Source organism: Panicum virgatum, chromosome 2K (genome assembly GCF_016808335.1).
Source record: "Panicum virgatum strain AP13 chromosome 2K, P.virgatum_v5, whole genome shotgun sequence".
NCBI lineage: Eukaryota > Viridiplantae > Streptophyta > Magnoliopsida > Poales > Poaceae > Panicum > Panicum virgatum.
The window spans coordinates 2,230,493-2,257,029 of NC_053137.1; the positions used below are offsets into that span (position 1 = coordinate 2,230,493).

The 26,537-nt window shown below is 44.2% G+C and overlaps 3 protein-coding genes across 3 annotated transcripts; all 3 read right to left on the bottom strand.

The window, feature by feature from the left end:
* Positions 1–12,513: 12,513 nt before the first annotated feature.
* On the bottom strand, positions 12,514–14,326 carry LOC120660815. The gene is made up of 2 exons (XM_039939457.1): positions 14,023–14,326; positions 12,514–13,758 (listed from the first exon to the last, which is right to left on the bottom strand). Exons 1-2 carry the CDS (start codon positions 14,161–14,163, stop codon positions 12,676–12,678), a joined length of 1,224 nt encoding a protein of 407 aa, XP_039795391.1. The 5' UTR covers positions 14,164–14,326; the 3' UTR covers positions 12,514–12,675.
* A 2,139-nt stretch (positions 14,327–16,465) lies between these two features.
* On the bottom strand, positions 16,466–17,203 carry LOC120659458 (protein DETOXIFICATION 40-like). The gene has a single exon (XM_039937616.1). It carries the CDS (start codon positions 17,033–17,035, stop codon positions 16,466–16,468), a length of 570 nt encoding a protein of 189 aa, XP_039793550.1. The 5' UTR covers positions 17,036–17,203.
* A 1,484-nt stretch (positions 17,204–18,687) lies between these two features.
* Positions 18,688–26,130, bottom strand: LOC120660794. Its single transcript, XM_039939438.1, has 2 exons — positions 26,056–26,130; positions 18,688–20,233 (listed from the first exon to the last, which is right to left on the bottom strand). The coding sequence occupies exon 2, from the start codon at positions 20,202–20,204 to the stop codon at positions 18,810–18,812; it is 1,395 nt and encodes a 464-aa protein (XP_039795372.1). The 5' UTR covers positions 20,205–20,233; positions 26,056–26,130; the 3' UTR covers positions 18,688–18,809.
* Positions 26,131–26,537: the final 407 nt, after the last annotated feature.

The following is a 26,537-nucleotide window of genomic DNA, read 5'->3' on the forward strand; positions in this document are numbered from 1 at the left end:
TAAGTCACTAATCCATTATATGCATATACATGCACTAGAACTACAAAGCAACAATACCCCAACCCGCCACTAAAATATTTAAAATTTATCAAAATAAGAAGTGAAGCAGAAGGAATGTTAAGTTTACTAAAAAATCACAAAATAAAATAACAATTGCACTAGGTTGAATCAGATTTAAAAAATCCATGGATTTACGGGTTTGGGTATTGTAAGAACAAATCCGTGCCCATAAATCCAATAGGTAGGAACAAACACGTGCCCATAAATCCAATAGGTAGGAACAAACCCGTGCCCATAATTCCAATAGGTAGGAACAAACTGGTGCCCATAAATCCAACAGTTCGGACTTTGTACCCATTAACAAATCTATGGGTCTAAAAGTTGACCCAAACCTATGTCCTAGTGGAGTAAAAACTCATTGAGTTTTGGATTTCTGGTACCCATTGTCATTCCTACTTGCGGCACATGGGGATGTGTGGATGGATGCGGCAGGGTTGTGGATATGGAGGAACGAGTTGTGCGAAGACTTTACAAAATGGTCATTTCACATGTTTCTTAATGTTGTAAAACTTGCGTGAAACGTCATCAGAAAGTGAGAGGAGGGAGTACTTTTTTTTGACATTAAGGGAGTACTAATTTGATTGAAACTAGATCAGCTCGCTGATGAAGCTGGTCGGCCGAATGAAACCAAGCAGCATGTCGGACTACGCCTGAGCGCACTTTTTCCACCATGAGAAACCGAATTGGATAATGAGACCACAAAAAGAGTGGACAACTGCTCAAAAAGTCATAATTTCATATAAGGTTAGGTTATCCACGATCAGGGCATTTATATGTATTGTTAGTGCAATAGCTTCACAACCTGGACCCACGTTGCATAGATAAGATTCCTTTAATCTTAGCTTAGTCTTCGTCAAACTTCATGAGTTACAACAAACCATATCAACAACGACAAGGTCCCTGACAACGGTTACTGAGAAGTATATGAAATTGTTTGCAGCACTGTCAAGCGCCTGTTCTTATACAGCAATTAATTATAAGGTGGCTGAAGCTGCATGCACTGCTTCCAGAACCTATCTTCTAAGCCGAAAGCAAAATAACGCTGCAAGAGATTTAACAGACCACGATCTGGCACGACGACTTCGATACATAGCAAAAGGGAAGCTTCTATTTACTTTGCTTATTAACTGAGCCTCTGCCTTCCAGTTCCTTCAGATTAATTACACTGGACAGATTCTATTGAGTGCTTCGCCAATTGCAGGATTTTTTTTTTAACCTATTTTTAAGTTTATTTTAAAAATAACCCACCCAAACAAATATTTGCAGATCTAACCTTTTTGGTCGTGCCAATCCGCGTGGCGTGACGACAAAAACATACTGTCGCGCCACATACATTGGCGTGACAAGGTGTGCCACGTTGGTACGCTCTGGAGCGCTCAAAAGGGGTCTGCCAGCGCATATTCCACATGTTAAGCTTGTCACGCCGGTGGGAGTGGCCCGACATAAAATTACAGAAATTATCAGAGCACCGATTCAGGCTCAAACGACCAAGTGTAGCCCAAGAACCGAAACAAATCCAGTTAAGACAAGTTGTGCCATAACTTTTGGACAAGAGGAGGCCCAGACAAGCCCACGAGAAGAAGTTTGGGGGCGGTTGGCGCCACGGGGTGGCCGGCCGACCACCCTGGTCGGCCGATCAGCCCATGGGCCCCACCGCCTTACTCCTTCGACGTGGCAGCTCCTCATTGCTTCTAGACGTCAATTCTTGGAGGAATAGCTGTAGAAATAAGGGGGGGGGTAGGAAATGGAACACACACACCACACCTCTCAACCTCTCTTGCTTAGTTATAGGTTTAGTGGAGTTTAGGAGAAGTCTAGGAGTCATTGAGTCCCCGGAGTCGCTCGAGAGTTTTGGTATGGGTTCATCTCTAGTCCACTCTTGTAATTTCTGGTCATTTATAATAGAATTAGACTATGGTTACCGATATCTTCTTGAAGTATATTCTGAGTTATCGGATATATGCTTTGTGATCAGGTTGCGTTATCATTCGATGTTTGCATTATTGCCGACAGGAATACCTTTAGACTTTGTTGGTTGAAATATTTTTTTCTCTCAACCGGTTTTCTTAAGGCCAGTCTCAATGGGAGTGTCATAGGAGTGTCATGGACACTAATTTTGTTGACATGGCAGCCTCATTATGAAGAGAGAGGAGTGAGAGTGTCATAAAATGTGAGTATGACACTCCTCCGGCTGGGTTACCTACTTTACAATCTTGGTAACTGTGTCGATGACACTCCCATTGAGACTGGCCTAATCAGTTTTAACCACTGTGTTGCTAAGAATCAATTCTACATGATAAGATCCGATATCAAAATATTTTATATATTTTTTTAAAAATCAACAATTTAACTGGACTTGTTCAAAATGTATATACCGATTCAACATTCACATGTTGAAATGTTGAATTTTCTTGCGCAAGATGCTAAATTAGCTTTTATATTTGTTGACTCAAGTTTTAAGAATATGAAAAAGTCAAAATTACTACCCTCAACTATTGTTAAAGTATGAATAACCCCCTAAACTATCGTTTGGTTTATTTTACGCCCCAAATTATGCTCTTTGGTTCAAATTACCCCCTAACATAATTTATCTTTTTCATTTCTCCATGCATAGGTGGAATTTTAAGTTAAAATTTTACAAGATGATAGTGCACATCATAACACATGTTAGAAAAATATATCATAATTTTTTATCATTATTGTGATATGTTAGAATATTTAGCAAAAAATAAACATTGGAGTTCAAAATTATTTGAAAAATAAAGTTAATTTTTTTTAAATTTTTTCAAAAATATGCGTCTTGATGTCCACTACAACCCTGCAAAATTTAAGGTTAAAATTCAACCCTGCAAAATTTGAGGTTAAAATTCAACTTGTGTGTGGAGAAACAAAAACAACAAATTGTATTATGGGGTAGAATGAAGTAAATGGCATAGTTTAGGGCGTAAATTGGTTCAAGTTGTAGTTTAGGGGGTTATCCGGACTTTGGCTATAGTTGAGGGGAGTAATTTAGACTTTTTTCTTAAGAATATGTTGAATATATATGGGAGTGTCACCGTCGGCATACAATATCTCAAATCCCTCGTTTCAAATTTTCGTAAAAATCTTGAAAACTTACTTGAATAAAGTCCACTGGATAGCTGGCCGGATGTAAAATAAGAGTAGAATTTCCTAAAACATATTACTTACGTCTACATATTTTTTTTGAGATTATATAGTACAATCAGATACTCACAATGCACGTACACTCACACTCCTATGAACACATGTACACAGTAAAATCTTCGAAGACTGAATCAACAAATCATCAAAATAGATGACCAATGAGCATCTTCGAAGACTGAGCTGGTAAATCCTCAAAATATTCAAAACATTCGCTCTCATGAGGAGTCAAGCCCAAATACCTCAGGTGCTACCAAGACTCTTGTAACCACTAGATTACACATCATTTCGCAATGTCTACAGATTTTAACAATGCAAAATAGTACATTATTTTATTTTTCAAACATATATACCTGATCACGGGCTACCCGACCCGGTAAAGCCAACCAGATGTACCAAAAAAAATCCAACCCAACCCGACCCGATTAAAGCATGGGCCGGACTTGAGTCAAAATTTTTTGACCCAGCACAAAAGAATAGGGTAGGTATGGACTGGATTTTTTTATCCGAAACCCGATCCAATCTGACCCGATCTGAAGTTTATAAAAGAATCAGGTTTGAGCCGACCTAACCCGATCCGATCGGATCGGGCTCGGACCAAAATATCTGGCCCAACAGTCAGGTTGGCCTGGGTACAGGCTAAAACAAAAAAAAGAACCGGATTTTTTTGACCCGACCCATAAATGATAAGGTCTACTCAAACAGCTGCAGGGCTATGCTTGTTACAATTCAGTAAAGGAACACATGATATATACTCCCTCTCTCCTGCAAAGACTGTTCGTTTAGCCTCCAAATTTTGTCCCACAAAGACTATTCATTTAGGTTGTAGCGAAGTCCATCTAATTAAAGCAATATCAAATATCAAGGAATAATTGTATAGAGAAGCTCATGAAGCCAATCAAATGCTTAAATAGATATAACTTTTCTAGTTCCAATGCATTTGTATTTATTGAGAATTTAGGGAACCAAATAAACAGCACGATATTCAATCACAATTGATCACAATTACTATAGTTAATTAAGAGTAACATGATTATATTGCAGTATTGCACTACTAGTAGTATATCTGAAATTTTCTAAATTCTCTTTGCAGCATTGCGGGTGTTGTACCGGCCGCTGGCTTTGGGCACAGCTGCCATGCGGATCCTTGGCCCTTCCACATTAAAGCATGCAAATCCATGATTAGACAACCAGGACACCTCATGATGCTTCATCTTTGGCTGTCGGATGAGACAGTCGACCGATCTTGATCTTATCATATCAACCATTCGTTGTATGATACCAAATGGACGTTCTTCTCCTGTTTTGCTTCCACCGATGGCCTCCAGTGCAAAACTCATGTGACTCGAGTTCTGAGGTAAGAAGCTAACTTCCAGCTTAAGAGGTGCTCCATCTCCATCTATCGTAACATTTCTAACAACCATGTCAGATGCGCTTTGAAAGCTGTACTCTAGTGCTGAGACACAACAACTGAAATTGAAACAAATAGTTTCCTCCCGGAATAAGTGTGATAGCTCCGATGAGATGCTACTCATCATAACACTAGGCCCGATCCCATTTGCTTTGCAACATAGTGGATCCGGACGCGAATATTTACTGACGGAAGCATACCAGTCTTCGAAGCCAACCCAGGGAGGAGCATGCGACTCTGAAATATCCTGTAAATTAGATAGCGAGGCGAGCTCTCCTATTACTGCATCTGGAGATACTAGCAGGTTGAGCAGTGATAGAGATGACCGCAAGCAATATATAGCAACGCCAACTATATCTGTGCTTTCCGACAGCCGTAGCGCTAAGCATAGGCTGAAACTTTTATCTAGCTTCTTGGCGTTGAAATAATGATACCATAGCACTGCCTCTACGCCACGCCCTTCTAGAATCAACGGTGATATGAATAAATTGAGCTTTTCCCTTCCTTTCACCCTTTTATAGATGAGAGTTTTCCCTTGAAGAAGTTGCCTGACAAATGGGTAGCGGAAGAAGGTGTCGCGCCGAAGTGGGCAGCCAGACTGCACGTCCGCCACAAACTCGCCACCTCAACCTGCGTACCACTCAAAGATCTGGACGACGGAGGAGCTCAAGCACTGCTGCTTGTTCAGGCCAGCAAGAGAAGAGATGGAGAATTCCGCAGCAGTAGCAATAATCCGTTCAAGGTAGGAGGAACTCGTTACCAGCTGCCCAGCCTCCTCGTGGCCTTCCTGCACCTGCTGCTTGTGCTTGATGAGCAGGGCTGCGCCCTCCATGTAGGCGTTCTTGAGCATCTTCCTGCGGCGGAGCAGCGAGACGTATGTGATTGGCTGCTTCGTGGACCACTCAAGGACAAACTCCAAGCGAGAGAGTGCCATCTCGAGCCTAGCGACGAGGTGCGCTCTGGACGCCCTGTCATCGAGCTTGGTTGAGATGAAAGAGGACACCCTGCTCACGCCCTCCTGAGCAAGGGCTGAAGACAGGGCCATCAAGTCCCAGATCTTATGAATCTACGTGCTAATTAAGGATACAAAATAACTAACTGAGCTCTGCTTTGATTCACCCATAGAGGAATGTGGAGTCATGTATATGGTTACTACTGATGGAATGTAGACATAATTATTATAGCAGCAGCTAGCGTGCAGCAGCAACTGACGATCCACCTCGTGTGGAACGAATCACCAACAGATTCCACCAGAAGTCGTGTGTCTCCTTCTTTAGCTGATTGGAATGGAAGTGTAGAACTGGGTTGTTGCCACCCAAACAACTCATCAGAAAACTTGCAAGTACAGCGGGAGCTGCAGAAGAAATGGTGTATGTATATAGCTTTAAGTAGTGCAAACCTGTTGGGTGCCACCGAAACGACTCAGAAAGCTGTAAGAAAGGCACAGGAAAATTCCTAGGATGTCACATATAGAACCGCGCGAGAGAGTAAACAATTGCAGACGGGATTAGGTTTACTGAACGCCACGACTTGTAACATGCCGCAAGATTAATTACAGATCGTTGTCAGTCTTTCTTAGCTAAACGTCCTCCTGGACAAGCCAGCTGGCTGGCTAGTGCTAGTATTCGTCAACGAACTTCGTGAGACCACCAGATATTATGATATTATCAGCCACTCCGTTTGAAGTGGAGCTCGCTATCATCAGTCGTCACCGGTCGGCAATATAACTATAAAACGGTTTACATCCTACTCATGGCCGGCCGGCTTAGCTTGTCCTTGCCCGGAAATTACATGTCCCTCCTTCCGATGGAACGAACAAATATTAGAATTAGTTAAATTGGATTCAATCTTACCATTGGAACCAAAATTTGTTCCATTGAAACAAATTGTTCATTGGAACAAAATGTGTATGCCAAACCGTTGAAAAAAAGTGTAAATCTATAGATTTGAGTGTGTGAAATAAGGAAAGAATAAAACTAGAATAATAAAATAAGGGGATAGATAAAAAAAGAATGGGTAAGAATAATGGAATAGAAAAGGAGAATAAGAATTTAAAGTATTAGATAGCGTAAGGATAAACAAATGAAAGAAAAAGAGTTGAAAAGTATGAAAAAAATATAAAAGACACTAACTAAGAAGAAAAGAAAAGAATAGATGAAGATTAGAAGTGGAAGAGATACAAAGAGAGCATGGAAGATACAAAAAGATCGAGAACTATGAAGAACTAGAAAATAAAGTAGGAGGGAGAAATAGAATATAATGGTCTAAACAGAATTTGATTTGAATAATAAATTTGCAGTTTATAATTTTCTTCTTGCATTCTATGTCGCACGGAATCTACGTGATATAGACAAGGCGTGTGGCAGGCAGCAAAACTGCCACTGCTATCCATCTAATCTCATGAAAGAAGAAATATATAGTTAATGATGCGACATATCTCATGGGCCGTGAATACGTACAAATTTGGCCTGCTCAGGGTCCATTGCTGCTTTATACGACACGCGGGATTGCACCCGCGCTCGCACATACCCGCGTGACCCCAGCAGCGCCCGGGTACATCATTGATGTTGCGGGTGGGTGGGCGCATACCCTGATTATGCGGCAACCGGGCTTTCAATGATGTGTCAACGATGTTTGCTCTCGCTCGCTCGCTCGCTCGTCCCCCCCAATCCCGTCGCCACCCAAACCCTCGACGACCACGACCACGCCGCCATGGCGCCGCCGCCTCCGGAGCTGAACGAGGACGTCATCGCGGAGATCCTCCTCCGCCTCCCGCCGGACGAGCCGGCGCGCCTCTTCCGCGCCTCCCTCGTCTGCAAGCCGTGGCGCCGCGTCCTCTCCGACCCCGCCTTCCTCCGCCGCTTCCACCGGACCCTCCGCTGCTCGGCTTCTTCGACGGAGACCTCTCCCCCGCCTTCATCCGCGTCGCGGCGGCCTCCCCCTTCTCCAAGCCGGCGTTCGACGGCAGCCATTGGTACGCCCACGACTCCCGCCACGGCCGCGTGCTCGTCCGACGGCCTGCCGAAAACCTCCTTGTCTGGGATCCTACTTTCACCGGATGCTGGCAATAAAATCCTCAAGTATGACTTGGGCAGGCATTGCCTGTCTACGATTGACCTGCCTGCAGACGTGGACTGCTGGGGCGCTGCCCTCATGCCAGCCGAGGACGTGCCCAGCATTTTTATTTTAGCAATATTTTCTCACATTGTAAATAAAACCCAATCTTGGGAACCTTTTGAATTGCACCGAACCATTAGCCATTTTTATCACCATTTATCTTGTGCGCTATTTTATCATCCTTTTAGGTATTATGCATGGACACTCCCTACTGTTTCGGTGTTTCCTCCTTAAGAAAAAATTATATATCTTTTTAGACTTTTATGCATGGTAGCTCTTTGATTGTACTAGCAGCAAATTACCAGAAGAGGCACATCTGAGACTTTAGTTGTTCTGATATGGGAATAAATGTTTCTTAGTGAGAACTTTGTTTTTCAGATATGGGAGTAGATGATACTTTTGCTTTGAAAACTGAATATGTGATTATGCAACATCACAGCTAACCAATTAAACTAGTCTCTTTGGTCATGTTTGACTTATTAAGGACATTTTTCTATCTTGGCAAGACGCGCTAGAATTTATTAAATTTTTTTCTTAACTGCAAGTTGGGGTTCTAATATTTTGGCTTGTACATTCTTTTGCTCTCTGGTAATAAATGTTAAACAGTATAAACTTTTTTTTAACTTGTATGCTTGGTATTTTCCAGATTATGCTTGTAGAAAATTGCCACTGCCAGCAGAGACAAATTAATCACCACAGCGATACCTAGCCAATTTACAAATCCACCAAGGCATGTTGCAGGGCTGATGCTTTAAAATGTTTATTAGTATACTGTTAGATATTTAATCTCTTGTGTTGCAACCCACCATGGCCAGTTATAGACCTTATGTTTTTCCTCACTAGTCTTTTTATGACAATGACAAAGCTATGTTCGAGGTTTGGAGTTAATCTTGATTCAGCTAGTGTTGTGCTGATGCTTGATGAGTGCAGTTGGAGCAGAATATGTATTGGGGTGGTTTTGACAGAAAACTTAATCTGATTGCTTCAGCTTAGTTTTTCACTTCCGGAATGAGGATTGTTGTTTCCGCCTGTTTAGGAATGCACTTGGAACTGAAACTTAAAGATTTAGTACAGTTAATTTGGAAATCGTGGATAATCACTAATCATCTGAACTGTAGTAGTTCCTGAGCTAATTTATGGGACTATCAAGCTGAGTTTGCTGCTGTTGGTATCCTGCAGAGTAACACATTGAGATGTTTATTATTTGGTTGTGTAACTTGAGTGTGATAGTTAAGACATATGGTCATGCTAGAACCTTGCCAGTTCAAAAAGCCACTAGGCTGAATCTGATGCTTTGGAATTTTAGAATTATGTTGGGTAGTTTCCTTCATGATAGTGTAAGACATCATGTGCAGTTATGGTCTTATGGACCATATGTTCTTCCTCTCTTATAGTTGTGACTGACAGGTCCACTACACTGTAGCTTGTATTTTGTTCAAGATGAAAAAATTGGCTCCTAAATTCCTTAGAAAAAAAGGGCACCATAGGTTGCACACGTTGGCAATGCATGAGGCCTGCAAATTCTGATCTGATGACTTGACCAATGCAATCCTACGAATTGCTGTGTTGTTTAACACAATAACGAGTCAGCAACTTGGAACTATGGTATCTTCCATCACTTAGTGGATTAACATTACAATTGATTGCTGACAGCATCACATCTCATTGAGTTGTGGTCATGTTCTTCTGACAGTTATATTGGGTGAAAGTGCTCAGGTTTTAGTTCAGTCAGTCGCACACTGTTTTACGCGTAATGTGGCTGTCATATTACTCCACTCTCTGTTTGCAGTACTCTGCCCGTTGCTTGGTTTCTTCTGAAAGGAAATCAACTACTCCAAGCTTCCAGCTTATCCCAGAATTAGCTCTTATAAATCAATTAACCAGCATTTTGAACTGTGAAATAGCTGTTTTTGACAGGAACACCACCCTTCTTTAGCTATCAGAAAAAGAAATTACAGAGTTCATTAGTTGCTGGAGGGCATGTTCTATGAGCTATATCAGGTTAGTAAACCAATAGTGCTAGCAAGGGAAAACATTCTGGTCTATGGTGTGAGCTTAAAGAACTCTGTGTTCCTCTGTTTCTAGGCATTTAACATGTATCTTGTTTGTAATGATTCCGTCCTTGCCATGCCCTGTTGGAAACAATGTGCCCCTTTCAATTTGCATCCAGGGGCTCATGATGCTGGAAACTTGTTGGTTGCAAGTCCGCAAATGAGCTAGTGATGTCATCGCTCCCTTGCTAGATTATCGGTTTAACTCTCACACACCAAGGAGTCAGCAACTTGATCGGCACTAGCCCATCATATAGCTTAATCGGGATAGCAAAATCAAATGAGCATTGCATGAAGAGCATATGCAAATTCCTCATTGACGATTACTCCAGACAGTGTGCTCAGGTCTGTCTTGTACAGCTGACACTCCTGAAAGATGCTTCATATTCGATATGATGAACAACTCGCTGTGTTTAAGCAAAGTATTGCAAATAATATAGTAACATGACTAACTGGTGAGTAAAAGGCTGAAAACAGTTTTATTTATAATACAGGATGATCCAAAAATCAGACATCATAGTAGATTACCATCTGAGCTTCAAGCTTTAGTCTTTGTACCTTTATTTTTGACAAAAAAAAACACTCTTTCTTCACTAGTACAAGCTCGGCGGAATCATGTGATCGAGGTTTTTAGAAGAAAGTATTATTATTCATGACCTTGTCAAAGTGACAAACTAATTCTAGGTCGCCTAGTGCCTTGATGGACACACCTCCAACTTCTCTTCTACGGCCTCCTCTTTGCACTTATTTGGATCCTGCCATTGCTTTTGTGTGCACCTGGCTGTTTTGGTGCTAGGCTTTTGCACAACAAAACGTCCAAAACCATGGTTTGACGCCCAGAGCATGTTGTAATCCGTAATCTCTGGCTGGTGTAAGAAATAATTGATTTCCTTTGAGGTTGCCATGACACCTGCTTGTTGTAAGCTAACATGACAAAATTCTTCATTATCTCCAACTAACTCCATTAAGTAACTCCTGAGGTTGCAGCTTTTCATCCACAAGATGAGGTGCAATGCAAACTGACACCTTCAACAGATGTGCCCTCCAATCTCTCATGACGCTTGTACCCACTTCATCAGATGAGCTAGGCAAGCTGTGCTCTAGTGCTGAAATGTAGGAATAGCAATCAGTACGGAAATAATTAACTTGCTCTGGGAATATGTGTGACATCTCTGACAAAACAATGTTGTTAGCACAAGGCCCCTGCCCATTTGCTTTGCAACATACTGGATCCGGGTGATACAGTTGAGTTTCTTTGATATGCCGCTCCTTGATGGCAACGCGCGGTGGCGCATACGACCGGGAGATGTCTTGTAAATTGGCCAGAAGGGTGAGTTCCCCAATTGCAGATTCGTACACAAGCTGGAACTGAGATGTCAAAAACTGCAAGCATTTAACAGCAATCCCAATTATGTCTGTGCTTTCTGATACTCGTTGGATCAACAAAATCAGGAAATCTTTCTCTGCCGCTGTGTGATCCCTATAACAATACCCTAGAGTTGCCTCCACGCCACGCTCTTCAAAGCACGTGGGCCATATATAAAGACCTTGTTGCCAGTTTCCTTGCACCATTTGATATGTGAGAGTTTTCCCTTCAAGGAGATGCCTGACAAGAGGGTTGCAGAAGGTGTAGTGCCGGAGAGAACAGCCGGATTCAACATCTCTTACAAACTTTCCTGCACAATCTGCAAACCATTCAAATCGTCTGACATCATCCCTGTTTAAGCCAGCAAAAGATGAGGTTGTCAAATTCTTAGCAGGAGGAATCCACCGTCGTTTGCGCTTCACCCCTTGCCTGATGTCCTGATCTTTTTGCAGTGCCTGCCGCCTGTGATTGTCGAGCAGATCTGTGCCGTTGATGTAGGCAAGCTTCAAAACCTTTCTGCGTTGAAGCAGGGAGATGTCCGTGAACCGTGATTGGCAGGTTCGCAGTGCTCTCAAGAGAGAACTGCAGTTCGGAGAGTGCCATCTCTAGCCTCTCCAGACTGTGACTTTCAGATGCCTTCTCCTCACGCTTGTCCAATACAAATGAGACGGCTCTGCTCACAGTCTCCTGAACAAAAGCTGATATGACTATTTCTGCCATGAAGTCACTATGGTGAGTTGATCTGCCTGCTGAGGAAACAAAAGTAACAACAGGAGCTATTAAACGCACACAAGAGAAAAAATAATATACGGAGCGAATGTTTAGGTAACATTGTTGATGGGATGCAGAGTCCTTACATTAAATCTTCTCATTCTTCAGCAACGTGCAAAAAGCTACTTCGGATTCCAGTCTCTTGGAAGGGATGGACTTTTGGCCAAATGACCAACTGATCAGGGTAGCTGATTCTAATTCCACTGGAACCAAATGAGCTGTATGCAAGTATAAATAGGAGGGCATATGAGCTCAGTGCAGTACAAACCGTTGGCCAGATCCAAATAATGATGGCCATCCAACTATCAAAACTAGACAAATTTGGCCCATTGGGTGATTTTGAATGTGGTTTTGGATTTTCTTAAATAAAAATTCTAATTGTTCTAAAAAATCAAAACTAATTCAATTTAGTTCAGAAAAATATGAAACTAGTACCAAATGTAACTATCTATTATTGCTCTATTTGAATATTATTTATTAAAAAATAATAGGCATAACTACTGGCAACTAAATCAGATTAATTAATGTCTTTCCCATGCTACGACGAGGGCAAGCAAAGAAGCCGAAAGAGGATAGGCATTAACATTTGTCTCTACTTTATCATTAAGAAATTATCTTGTAATTAAAAAACCTTAGAGTAGCAGGGCATCTGCATGTTAAATTGAGCAAGAGGAACAAGAGATGCTAGTTGGGAAATGATAATGTAGACGGCAAGACATAATCGTGACCTCCCATGACTACTTCTGCCGCTTTCTCTTTGCTGAATTGCAGGTGCTGTACCTGCCCCTGGTTTTGGGCACGGTGGTTGCCATGTGGGTGCTTGGCTTTTTCACAAAAAACCCTGCAGCACCATGTTTGGGGCGCCAGTACACTGCACACTTGGTCACCTCCGGCTGATGGATGAGACAGTCGATTGCCTCTGATCTTATTGCTGTATCAAAGGTTTGCTGAATGCTATTATATGTACGTTCTTCTTCTTTACCCCCTTTCACCTCAAATATGCAATTCCCTTGCGGCACGCATTGGCGCAAAAAATGAGGTGCGAACAGAAGTGTGAGCTCAAGAGGTTGTCTCCGATGGCGATCCTGCATGCCGTGTTCATCATCATCTGATGCGCTCGCCGGCAACGGCAACCTGTACTCTAGTGCTGGGACGTAACATTCGAAGCCGAAAAATATAGTTTCCTCTGGGAATATGTGTGATAGGTCTGATGAGATGCTGCTGCTGACAACAGGCTCGCACCCATTCACTTGACAGCAGCAGAGTGGATCTGAGCGGAAAAATTTAGTGTCATCAGGGTAGCACTCTTGAATGATGTCAACCCAGGGACAGAACTGAGCATAAGAACATGACATGTCCTGTAAATTATGTAGCTGGGTGAGTTCTCCCATTGCATCTTCAACTGCAAGATTGAGCAGGGACGCAGATGACTGCAGGCAATTGATAGCGGTGCCGACTATATCTGTGCTTTCAGAGAGCCGTAGCACCAACTTTATGCTGAAACTTTTATCTAGCCTCTGGGGATCGAAGTATCTGTACCGTATGTGCGCCTCGACGCCCCGGCCTTCCAAAATCGAAGGCCATATATCAAAATAGAGCCGCTGGCTTTCTTTCATCCTTTGATACACGACAGTTTTCCCTTCAAAAACTTGCCTGACAAATGGAGAGCGGAAGGTGTCTCGGCGAAGTGGGCAGCCGGACTCCACGTCTGTCACGAACTTGTCGGCACAATCTGCATACCATTCAAACGTCTGGGCAATGGAGGAGGAGGAGGAACTCCTTATCAGCACTTGCCCGGCCTCTTCATAGCCTTCCAGCGCCTGCAGTGTTGGAGTAATCCTAGTCGTGTCAGTAGATGATTATCGTGTGTCCGTTGGTGTTGAGTCACTGTCAGTTGCAGACTTGGAGTTGGTTAAGTGTCAGAATCTTTTGCTGTTTTTCAGGTTAGTTAGGCAGTTAAATAATTCAGATATATAAATAAAAGCATAGAGTCAGAAAACGCTGCATTGCAGCACCAACTCTCTGTGTTCTTGGGCGCAAGCATCCAGCTCATCAAAGTTGAGAGTAGAGCAGCAGAGACTTACATGTAGCTTGTGGTTGTTCAGCAACTCTGTGCCCTCGACGTAGGCTCTCTTGATAATCTTCCTGCGACGAAGCAAAGAAACATACGTGATTGGCATTTTCCCAGTCCTCTCATGGGCAAACTCCAACCGAGAAAGTGCCATCTCGAGCCTTGCGAGGATGTGTGTGAGGGAAGCTGGTAGCGGGGGTAGAAGGATTCAGAGAATTGGAGATGGGATCGGAAGAAAGCAGAGGTGGAAGAACAGAGGACAGATTAGCTTGGGAAATAAGTTGGCGTATTACAAGTTAATTCTCTCCCCTCTGCTGTCCAGTTTATATAGTTCATTACATGGGCCGACTGGCTCAGACATTCATCCACTCGGGTCCAGCGACGGACGGGTTGGGCTTCCTCGGACGGGTGCTGCGACGGGGCCCAGCATGTGCTTCAGTACATGGGCTGCTAACAATGTGTGCTCTGGACACCATGTCGGATTTTCAAGCAGGTGATTTTAGATAACTAAAATTTTCTATATTTTATAAATAAATTATGTTGTAATTATTTTTTTGAAACAGTAAATTAGCAATCAGTTCAATTATTGTTAGGAGTGATTAGTAGTACATTTAGATGCAGTTACTTGTAGTGATTAGCGTTGATATAGTACATTTAATATTAGATTTAGTATTAGAAAATACTAGAAAATTATTAGAGAAGTATTAGAAAGTCTTAAAAATTGGAAGATAATATTAAAATTTTTAGAAAATGTTAGAAATTTTTTTAGAAAATGTTAGAAAATAGTTTAGCAATCAGTTTAATTATTATTAGGAGTGATTAGTGGTACATTTAGGTGTAGTTACTGATAATGATTAGCATTGATATAGTATATTAGCAATCTGATTGCTCACTTGTGATTGCCAGGGCTCAACACCATGAAATCCTCAGGATCCACCTACATTACATGGAATAAGGTGACGGAAACAGTCCGCCAAGGAGTCCAGGTGCCTATGTGTTTTTGCGGATCCTTGTGCAAACTAATGAAATTAAGGGTTTTGGGGGACGACTTTGGCAAGAGATTCTTCATGTGCGAGAATTACGAGTACGACCCGCCCAAGCATTACGGCAAGGACCGAGTAAAGGTACTACAAAACACTATCAGAGTTTGTCACTTTCAGATCTAGTAATGACTTCTAACATGATTTGGGGAAAGACTGCACCGCCTCTATGTGATTTTGTGTAGTGGTTAGACGCCGAGCAATCCCAGCAGGATAAGGACCACGTGGAGCGTCAAACAAGGTGGGCTGCACAAAGGTGGCAACGAATGCTGCATGAAGAACAGATGGAGGAGAAGCGAAAGAAAAATCAGGAAGAGATTTAGAAGAGGATTGCAGAAGTGGAACGTCAGAAGGCAGAGGAACGTGAAGCTGATAGAGAGAAGAAGCGAGAGAGGGCCCGTCGTGCTAAGGAAACAGGGTCTGAAGCTATTAGGAAGAGAAAATATCACCGGTGCACTCAGTAAAGCACCACCATGTATAATGGGCACCTTATTTGTGACAAGTCGAGGACAGCGCCATCAGCAGGCCACGGTGGGAAGTGGGAACTGATACTGATCGATCTACCTGTGTGCCGAGCAGCCGAGCATATGTACAATGGGCACCTTATTTGTGACAAGTCGTCCGGTGATTACAATGTGGTGATGGAAGCTACAAAGCTCTCTTTGCAATGCAACACTGCAAACCAGAAGCCCAGCTGCATTGTCTGTTCCTGATAAACTAGCAACCCAAGATGGAGAACAGCTAGCTAGGACCGACCAGAAGATGCTGCACGGTCACAAGTGTTGTCGGAGTTGTGCAATCTATATCTTACTTTGACTCAGCAAGATATATCATTTTCAGTAAATAAAGTTTTGTTTGCTAATTATAATTTCTTCAGTCACCAACCTCTTCACATTTGACAACAGTTAAAAGACAAGAATGCCACGTGTTGAGACCTGGATAGTAGGGGCACCTAGAAAATGCCGGTGCGAACACTGAACTCTATTGTTTTCTGAATAAAATGTTGCCGTGGTGACTACTGAACTCTATTGTTTTATTCAGGAGTAGTTCCATTAAAAAATCATCCAAGTATGATCATGTTTTGAAGATTTCATCGCAAGAACACGGTAGTGCAGTCGAATTTTGATTTGGATATACGATTTTGAAAAAATGACTGGGTTACACACCTTGACTGTCAGTCACGAGGATTCACCGTCACGCGTGTGATGACGGGCCCTGACGTGCACGCTGAGCCTTTCCGGTCAATTCGTGGCGTTTTTTTTTTATTTATTTTTCAATTTTGTTTTTTACAAAAATATATTTTCGTTTTAGAAATTTACAAATATATACCCGGCCGCCCCGCTGCCGAGCGGCCGGCACCCGGCCGCCCTGCTGCGGGGCGGCAGGGGGTTTTATGCAAAAAGTTTTATAAAAAATTTACACGCCGGTCCCTGAAGGACCGGCCGGCCCTGGGCGTTCAGGGTGCCGCTGGACAGACCGACAAGACACCAGAAAAAAACACATAGATGACTGGGAGTGGGTGGTCATCAATTCATCATTGAACAAACCAACTATGCAGTAGTATATTTTACTACGAAAGGCTGCACAATCGCTTTCAGACGAGAGAGATTGTGGGCGGTCGCGTACCATGAGTCCGTAGGTGAAGATCTGGATGCCGTTGCTCCCCAGCGAGGCGGCGGCGAGCTCCAGCGTGCCGAGGTGGCCGGAGAAGATCTGCGTCGACATGGACATGAGGTAGTTCACCGTGTACACCAGCACGGCCGGCGCCGCCAGCCGCGTCAGCAGCCGCAGCTCCACCGCGGACGCCGCCAGCGCCCGCCGCGGCCACGGCCGGGACCCGTCGCGCAGGATGCCCTCCAGCTGCCGGCTCACCCCGTGGCCGCCATCGCCGCCGCCAGCTGAGGTGGTCGCCGGCCCAGAGGCGGCAGCCAGCAGCGGGCTCTGCAGCTTGCTGCCGCCGCCCGCGGCCTCGCCGGCGCCGCTCATGACGTTCTCTCTCACTCGTGTAACCGGACAGGGATTCGGTGAGAGCTTAATTGTGGGCTTGCTTGTTTTATGGCGTGTGGATTTTTATAGCGTGTGCAAGCAGCCGGCAGCGAACAGCCTCGATAGCGTGCCTTAAGACCAGTGCAAGTGTACGGCTGGTGCATTATTGTGCAATGTGTGCGAAACTTGTGGATAACCTCTTTTATTTATGTTAATTTGTACTGTATGTGAAAGTTGATTGTACAGGATTACAGCAGATTGGCAAAGCTTCGCTTGCAACAGAGAATTGGCTCGCAGGCCGACACCCGACAGTTCAGACATCAGAAGTTCAGAGCTCAAGGTCTCTCAGCTCCTGAGAAAAGTATTCTTGTAGTACTTACTACTGACTGAAGTCCGACAGCGCGCATACTCAAACAGGCCCAACGCCCAGGGCCGGCCGCCCGGCTGCCGGGCGGCCGGTCCTCCAAGGACCGGCGTGCAAATTTTTTATAAATTTTTTTGCATAAAACCCCCTGCCGCCCCGTAGCGGGGCGGCCAGGTGCCGGCCGCCTATTTCTGTAAATTTCCAAATCGAAAATATATTTTTATAAAAAATGAAAATAAAAAATAAAAAAATAAAAAAGCCGCCAATTCGTGCTGAGATGCTGGGCTTTGTTGAACTAATTCCGCAGGGGCCCATGAAGGCCTCGAGAGAGGGAGAGACCCGGTCACAACTTGACTGAACATGGTCCAAACTTCCATTCATCGGTGGGGATTTTGTTTTTTTCTTTTTCTTTTTGAAACATTCAAAAGATTGTTGGTGAGCGTATATACGTCACAACTAATTAAGGAACATTTGTCAGACCTTATTTCTACTAGGTTCAGCATTTGGCATCCGCTCAAGCTATTCACATTTATCGAGCTCTGCTTTGTTTCGAACTTCCGTTGAGCATGCTATTCTCACAACCACATGAATCAGTCAGTCAGGTGGCCGTAACACAACAATGCAATGCACTACTTGGCACAAAAAAATAATAATGCAAAAATAGTACATTCAAGGTAAGAGGAAGCCTAGATCCGGCCCGGGGAAAGCCCGATCCGGCGGCCGCAGCCGGTGACCAGAGGCGGCACACTGAGGGCCGGCGCAGCCGCCGCGGCCCAGGCGCCCGCAGCCGCTGTGGCCGCAGCAGATGCTATCGACAGGCCGCCGCCGCCGCCGCGCCCCGCCCCGCCCCGCCCGCGCCTTTCCGGTCGGGGCCTGACCTTGCACACTAGGCCTTTCCGGTCAATTGGTGCTGGGATGCTGCTAGGCCTCGCCGAACTAATTCCGCAGAGGCCCGTGTAGGCCTCGAGACCCCGCCACCCGGTCACAACGTGACTGAACATGGTCCAAACTTCCATTCATCGATCGGGATTTTGTTTCTTTTTTTCCTTTTTGAAACATTCAAAAGATTGTTGGTGAGCGTATATACGTGACAATTAAAGGATTTACATTTGTCAGACGTTATTTCTACTAGGTTCGGCATTTGGCATCCGTTTAAGCTATTCACATTTATTGAGCTCTGCTATGTTTTGTACTTCCGTTGAGCATGTTATTCTCACAACCACATGAATCAGTTAGTCAGGTGGGTGGTAACACAATAATGCAATGCAGTACTTCGCACAAGAAAAAATAATGCAAAAACAGTACATTCATTCATTTGTTTCACAAACAGCAGCAGAGCTTCTGCTCGTTACATTCAGTAAAAGGAGCACACGATATATATGCTAGCCACTAGTTGACAACCAGAGTCTTCTATGACCGCTTTCTCTTTGCAGCTGCACTCCGGGTGTTGTACCTGCTGCCGCTGGCTTTGGACACAGCTGTCATGTCGATCCATGGCTTTTCCATCCTAAAGTATGCAGCACCATGTCTAGAGTACCAGGACACCCTATAATCCTTCACCTCAGGCTGACGGATGAGAAATTCAACTGATCTTGATCTTGTCATATCAACTGTTTGTTCTATGCTGCCAAATGGAAAACGTTCGTATTTGCTTCCCATGGTCTCCGATACAAAAGTGTTGCATCTCGGGTCGTCATCATGAGGTGCGAAGCAAACTTCCAGCCTAAGAGGTGTCCGATCTAGCACGATGTTTCTACCACCAGCTTCGTCAGATGCGCTAGGCAAGTTGTACTCTAGTGCTGAGACATAACAACTGAAAATGAAATAAATAATTTGCTCTTGGAATAAATGCGATAACCCCGATGAGTTAGTGCTATTAGCACTAGGCCCATGCCCATTTCCTTGGCAACATAGTGGATCCGGGCGCGACCCTGTAATTAACCAAGCCAATTTTTTTTCATAGACAACAAAGGGAGGAGCATACGAATCTGAAATCTCCTGTAAATTAGGCAGTTGGGTGAGATGTCCAATTATCGCATCTTGAGCTGGAAGGTTGAGCAGTGATGCGGATGACCGCACGCAATCTATAGCAGTCCCAACTATGTCCGTGCTTTCCGACAGCCGTAGTATTAAGTTTAGGCTGAAACTTTTGTCTAGCCTCTCGGGATCGAAACACTCATACCATAGCCATGCCTCCACGCCACGCCCTTCCGAAACCACAGGATATATACCAAACCAGAGCACTTGGCTTCCTTTCACCCTCTTATGGTAGATGAGACGTTTCCCTTGGAGAAGTTGCCTGACAAATGGGTAGGGGAAGAAGGTGTCGCGGCGGAGTGGGCAGGCGGACTCCACGTCCGCTACAAACTTGTCAGCACTATCTGCGTACCCCTCAAAGATTTGGACAGCGGACGAGCTCATGCACTGCTTGTTCAGGCCAGCAAGAGAAGAGAAGGAGAAATATGCAGCACCAGCAATCCGTTGGAGGTAGTAGTAGGAACTCCTTACCACCACTTGCCCTGTTTCTGCGTGGCCTTGGAGCGCGGCTGGCAGCTTGTGCTTGTTGAGCAGATCAACTCCCTCGTTGTAGGCGCGACTGAACATGCCCCAGCGACGGATGAGGGAGACGTATGTGATTGGCCGCTTCCTGGCCCACTCAAGGACAAACTCCAAGCGAGAGAGTGCCATCTCGAGCCTCGCGACGTTGTGAGCTCTGGACGCCCTGTCATCGAGCTTGGTTGAGATGGACGAGAACACCCTGCTCACGCCCTCCTGAGCAAGAGTCGAAGCCACCATTTCCCCCATTAGAGAGGACAGTGGTCACAAGCTGATCTGCCGGACAGGCAAAACAAGCTACACAGGATCTGCTTCAGAGAAGGAAGAAGGTGTGGTGGTTGGCTGCGTGCGTCGTTCTCTTCTTCTTACCGGACGAGCTGTTTAATTATATAGAAGTGGAGAACTCTACTAGCTGGGACGAACGGCGAAACTGCGAGGCAGAGATGTCTGCTGCCCGTGAACGATGTGGAAAGCTCGACGAAATGCAGCGGACCTACGGCTCTCATGTCCTTCTTCCTAATAAGGACGACTGAGTGGCAGACCGTCCTCCAGTCAGCTTGCTCAAAAGTGGAGCGAGGAACCCTTTGGTTTTGAGCACTGCGTAGTGCGAAACAGCGAGGCAGCTGTGGGATCTGGCCGCCCGGAAACGATCGAGGCGGAAAGCTCCAGGGAATGCAATGCGAGATAGATGCATGCGGTTCGCACTGTAGAGCAGTGTGTACACCTTGGATTAATATTCGAGAGATACATTATTATTGTGATGCTGCTACTCATGCACGCTCCAGCCTCTGGCATGATTAAGCTTGTGTGCCGGGTGCCAAATTAACTGTAGATCGATGGCCTTGGCATGATCACCGTACAGTAACGCAACCGTGAAACGAAAAGGGAACTCAGAACGAATCAATATAACTGGAGCCACCAGCGACCGCATCCAAACCCAGCGTACACGTAACGTACCTGCTGTGATGTGATGACCGTGTGCAGTTACCTTCAGACGTGTTATATTGTGATCCAAATTCTGATGGGAGAGTGTTGGAATTTGGGCTTGGCCCATTAAGGCCCATGTGGTGCAAACTTTTAATCCCACATTGCTAGTAGAAGTTGAGGAGACCACGTGACTCTCCTATATATCTAACCCATAGGCTTCACCGGAAAAACATCAATCCTATTATTCCTCTTGTAAGCCGCCGCTAGGCGTTGTACACAAACACCCGATATAGTGAAGTTCTTGCTGGCTGGCGCCCGTGGTTTTTACCCTTCGCATTGGAGGGGTTTTCCACGTTAAATCTTCGTGTCTTTCTGCGGTTTGATCTTTCTATTTTTCATCGTTTTGTTCGCCGTCGCTTCTAACAAGTGGTATCAGAGCCGTGGTTTCAAGTTAGGGTTTCGTGATGGCGTCGATGAAGTATGATCTACCGATGTTGGACTACAAGACAAGGTTCTCGCTGTGGCAAGTCAAGATGAGAGCTATTCTGGCGCAAACCAATGATCTTGATGAGGCGCTGGAAAAATTCGGGAAGAAAAAGAAGGATGAGTGGACCGATGAGGAGAAGCGCAAGGACCGTAAGGCTCTTTCTCTTATTCAGCTTCATCTATCTAATGATATTCTACAAGAAGTGCTGCAGGAAAAGACTGCTGCAGAATTGTGGCTAAAACTGGAATCGATCTGCATGTCGAAGGATCTTACCAGTAAATTGCATATGAAGTTGAAGCTGTACACGCTTAAGATGCAGGAGGGTGATTCGGTGATGGGTCACCTATCTGTCTTCAAGGAGATCGTTGCTGACCTAGGGTCGATGGAGGTTAAGTATGAAGATGAGGACTTAGGTCTTCTTTTATTATGCTCTTTGCCAAGTTCTTATGCAAGTTTCCGTGACACCATACTATTAAGTCGTGATGAACTAACCCTTGCGGAAGTTTGTGAGGCACTCCAGTCTAAGGAGAAGATGAAAGGCATGGTGCAGACAGATGGCTCGTCCTCTAGGGGCGACGCTTTGCATGTCAGAGGCAGATCAGAGCAAAGATCCTCAAGTGATAACAACGATCGTGGCAAGAGCAATGACGGTAGAGGCCGCTCCCAGTCCAAAGGTCCCAAGAAGAAATTCTGTAAGTATTGCAAGAAGAAATCTCATATGATTGAGGATTGCTGGAAATTGCAGAATAAGGAGAAGAAGAAAAATAAATCTGATGGTAAGGCTAGTGTTGCTTCTGCTGGTGAAAACTCTGAGTCAGATTGTTTGGTTGTCTTTGCTGGTTGTGTTGCTGGTCATGATGAGTGGATTCTTGATTCTGCATGTTCTTTTCATATCTGCACTAATAGAGATTGGTTCAGTTCCTATGAGTCTTTGCAGAACGGTGATTTTGTGCGCATGGGAGATGATAACCCGTGTGAGATTATTGGCATTGGCTCTGTTCAGATCAAGACCCATGATGGCATGATTCGCATACTGAAGAATGTAAGGCACATACCAGGGATGAAAAGAAATCTGATCTCATTGAGCACACTTGATAAAGAAGGACTCAAATACACCAGTTCAGGTGGAGTTGTGAAGGTATCTAAAGGTTCTCTTGTATGTTTGCTGGGTGATCTCAATCCTTCAAATTTATATGTTCTCAGAGGTTGTACTTTGCATGGTTCTGTTTCTGCTGCTAATGTTGCTAATGCTGAACCTAGTAAGACTGACCTTTGGCATATGCGTCTTGGACACATGAGTGAACTCGGTATGGCAGAATTGATGAAGAGAAACCTGCTGGATGGCTGCATTCTGAGTGGCAAGAAGTTCTGTGAGCATTGTGTATTTGGTAAGCATAAGAGGGTCAAATTCAATACCTCTGTTCATACCACAAAAGGTACACTTGATTATGTTCATGCTGATTTGTGGGGTCCTTCACGTAAGCCTTCATATGGTGGTGCTCGTTATATGCTTACCATTATTGATGATTACTCTAGAAGAGTCTGGCCTTATTTTCTGAAAAGCAAAGATGATACTTTTGCTGCTTTTATAGAATGGAAAGTTATGATAGAAAGGCAAACTGAGAAGAAGGTCAAGGTACTTCGAACTGATAATGGTGGAGAGTTCTGTTCGGATGCTTTTGATGATTATTGCAGAAAAGAAGGCATTGTTAGGCATCACACCATACCATACACTCCTCAGCAGAATGGTGTGGCCGAGCGTATGAACAGGACTATCATCTCGAAGGCTCGTTGCATGCTGTCCAATGCCCATATGAACAAGCGTTTTTGGGCTGAGGCTGCTAATACAGCATGTTATTTGATCAACAGATCGCCTTCTATTCCACTCAACAAGAAGACTCCTATTGAGGTATGGTCTGGTACACCTGCAGATTATTCACACTTGAGAGTTTTTGGCTGCACTGCTTATGCTCATGTTGATAATGGAAAATTAGAGCCTAGAGCTATTAAATGTCTGTTTCTTGGTTATGGTTCGGGAGTCAAAAGATATAAATTGTGGAATCCTGAAACTAGAAAGACTTTTATGAGCAGAAGTGTTGTTTTCAATGAATCTGTGATGTTTACTGACAGTTTGTCCACAGATGATGCTTTAGTTGAGAAATTGCAGTCACAAGTTAGTGTGCAGGTGGAGCTTATGGATGACCAGAAAAATGATGTTGTTGGTAATGATGTTTCAGATAGTGTTCCTGATACTGTTCAGCACTCACCTCCAGTTTCACAGTCTGATTTGCAGCATGAGGAGGATGTAGATTTACCTATTGCTCTTCGCAGATCAAAGAGGAGTTGTGGACCTCCAAACCGTTTAATTGAGGAGTGTAATCTGACTTATTATGCTTTGAGTTGTGCTGAACAGGTGGAGGATGCTAGTGAGCCAGCAACATATTCTGAAGCCATTGATTCAGTTGATAAGGAGAAGTGGATCTCAGCTATGCATGAGGAGATGCAGTCTCTTGAGAAGAATGGCACATGGGAGATTGTAAGCTTGCCTGAGAAAAAGAAGACTGTTCGCTGCAAATGGGTCTTCAAGAGAAAGGAGGGTTTGTCTTCTAGTGAGCCTCCAAGATTTAAGGCAAGGTTAGTTGCAAAAGGTTTCAGTCAGATTCCTGGTGTTGACTATAATGATGTGTTCTCTCCAGTTGTGAAGCATAGCTCAATTCGGACTTTCTTTAGTATTGTTGCTATGCATGATCTTGAGCTTGAGCAGTTAGATGTGAAGACTGCATTTTTACATGGAGAGCTTGAGGAGGAAATTTACATGGATCAGCCAGAAGGATTCATAGTGCCAAGCAAAGAGAATTATGTTTGCAAATTAAAGAAATCCTTGTATGGTTTGAAACAGTCTCCTCGTCAGTGGTATAAGAGGTTTGATTCATTTATGTTGTTACATGGTTTTAAAAGATCTGAATATGATAGCTGTGTTTACATTAAGATTGTTGAGGAATCACCTATATACTTGCTGTTATATGTTGATGACATGCTTATTGCTGCCAAGAGCAGAAAAGAAATCACTACAGTAAAGAAATTGTTGAGTAGTGAATTTGATATGAAGGATCTTGGTGTTGCTAAGAAAATTCTAGGTATGGAGATTACTAGAGACAGAAAATCTGGTTTATTATTTCTTAGTCAGTATAATTACATTAACAAGGTTCTTCAGCGTTTCAATATGCATGATTCAAAGCCAGTTAGTACTCCTATTGCACCTCACTTTAAATTGTCAGCTGCTCAGTGCCCTAGTTCTGAGGAGGATGTTGAATACATGTCAAAAGTCCCATATTCTAGTGCTGTTGGTTCTTTGATGTATGCCATGATTTGCTCTCGCCCAGATTTATCATATGCTATGAGTTTGGTTAGCAGATACATGTCTAATCCTGGTAAAGAACACTGGAAGGCAGTTCAGTGGATTTTCAGGTACCTCAGAGGAACAGCAGATTCTTGTTTGAAGTTTGGGAGAACTGATCAGGGACTCATTGGTTATGTGGATTCAGATTATGCTGCTGATTTGGATAGGCGCAGGTCACTCACAGGTTATGTGTTCACTGTTAGCAGTTGTGCTGTGAGTTGGAAGGCTACTTTGCAGCCTGTTGTTGCTATGTCTACCACAGAAGCAGAATATATGGCTATTGCTGAAGCGTGCAAGGAGGCAGTTTGGCTGAAAGGTTTGTTTGCTGAGCTGTGTGGAGTTGATTCTTGCATTGATCTATTCTGTGACAGTCAAAGTGCTATTTGCCTCACTAAAGATCAGATGTTTCATGAAAGGACAAAGCATATTGATGTCAAGTACCATTATGTTCGTGATATTATTTCACAAGGTAAATTGAAGGTATGCAAGATCAGTACTCATGATAATCCAGCTGATATGATGACTAAACCAGTTCCTGTAGCTAAGTTTGAGCTTTGCTCAAGCTTAGTTGGTTTGACAGTTTAGCCCAAGAGGCTATTTGGCGCCAGAAGTTCTGTTCTTTGTTGTGTTCAGGTGATGATTTTGATATGCTACAAGAAGGAATTTGTCTCAAGGTGGAGTATGTTATATTGTGATCCAAATTCTGATGGGAGAGTGTTGGAATTTGGGCTTGGCCCATTAAGGCCCATGTGGTGCAAACTTTTAATCCCACATTGCTAGTAGAAGTTGAGGAGACCACGTGACTCTCCTATATATCTAACCCATAGGCTTCACCGGAAAAACATCAATCATATTATTCCTCTTGTAAGCCGCCGCTAGGCGTTGTACACAAACACCCGATATAGTGAAGTTCTTGCTGGCTGGCGCCCGTGGTTTTTACCCTTCGCATTGGAGGGGTTTTCCACGTTAAATCTTCGTGTCTTTCTGCGGTTTGATCTTTCTATTTTTCATCGTTTTGTTCGCCGTCGCTTCTAACAAGACGCATGCTGGAGAGTACATAAATACTGTGATTCGATCGAGATATATACTACTCTTTCAAAGGCTTTGGCCGGATACGCGCATATGCATTACTGTATTGTGATGGGTACTGACGCATGTCTTTACTTCTGCCTTTTTCTCATCTACTGTTGGCGGCTGACTCAGCCCTGTCCAGCCGGTAGCGGCTTTTGGATCCGACGGGTACATAAATTAGCAACCAAAAGTTGCAGGCTAGCAGACCGGACGCGCGATCAGTTTTAATTTATTGGTGCGTGCAGCCCTGCGAATAATCACACCCACCAACTGATGGTGATCACACAACACCTAAGAGCAAGAGTTATGGATGCGCCAGCTCGCGGGCGTCTCGCACGCCAGGTCATCTGGTGTCAGAGTAGTGGGGGGTTAGCTGGATCATTATTTAATGTTTGGAGCAGCTGAGATGCAACATGCAACTAATGGGAACCAGCAGCGCTGCGCCCGAGCACATCCCGCCCGTGTTGCGCCGGTCCCCATGTACCACCGTTCACGCGGGTGACGACGCACTGTCTGCTGCCATTTGATTCCACTTGGATGCATGACTGCAAGCATGCATGTTTGCTTCTTCACTGCTGTCACTGATATTTGAAGGGGATCACCGAGCTTTGGTAATTTCCAGGAAATACAGAGGAGGCTTCCGATCAAGCAGCTACCTAGGACGCTGTATATGCTAACCGCGGCTTGCAGGTCATCC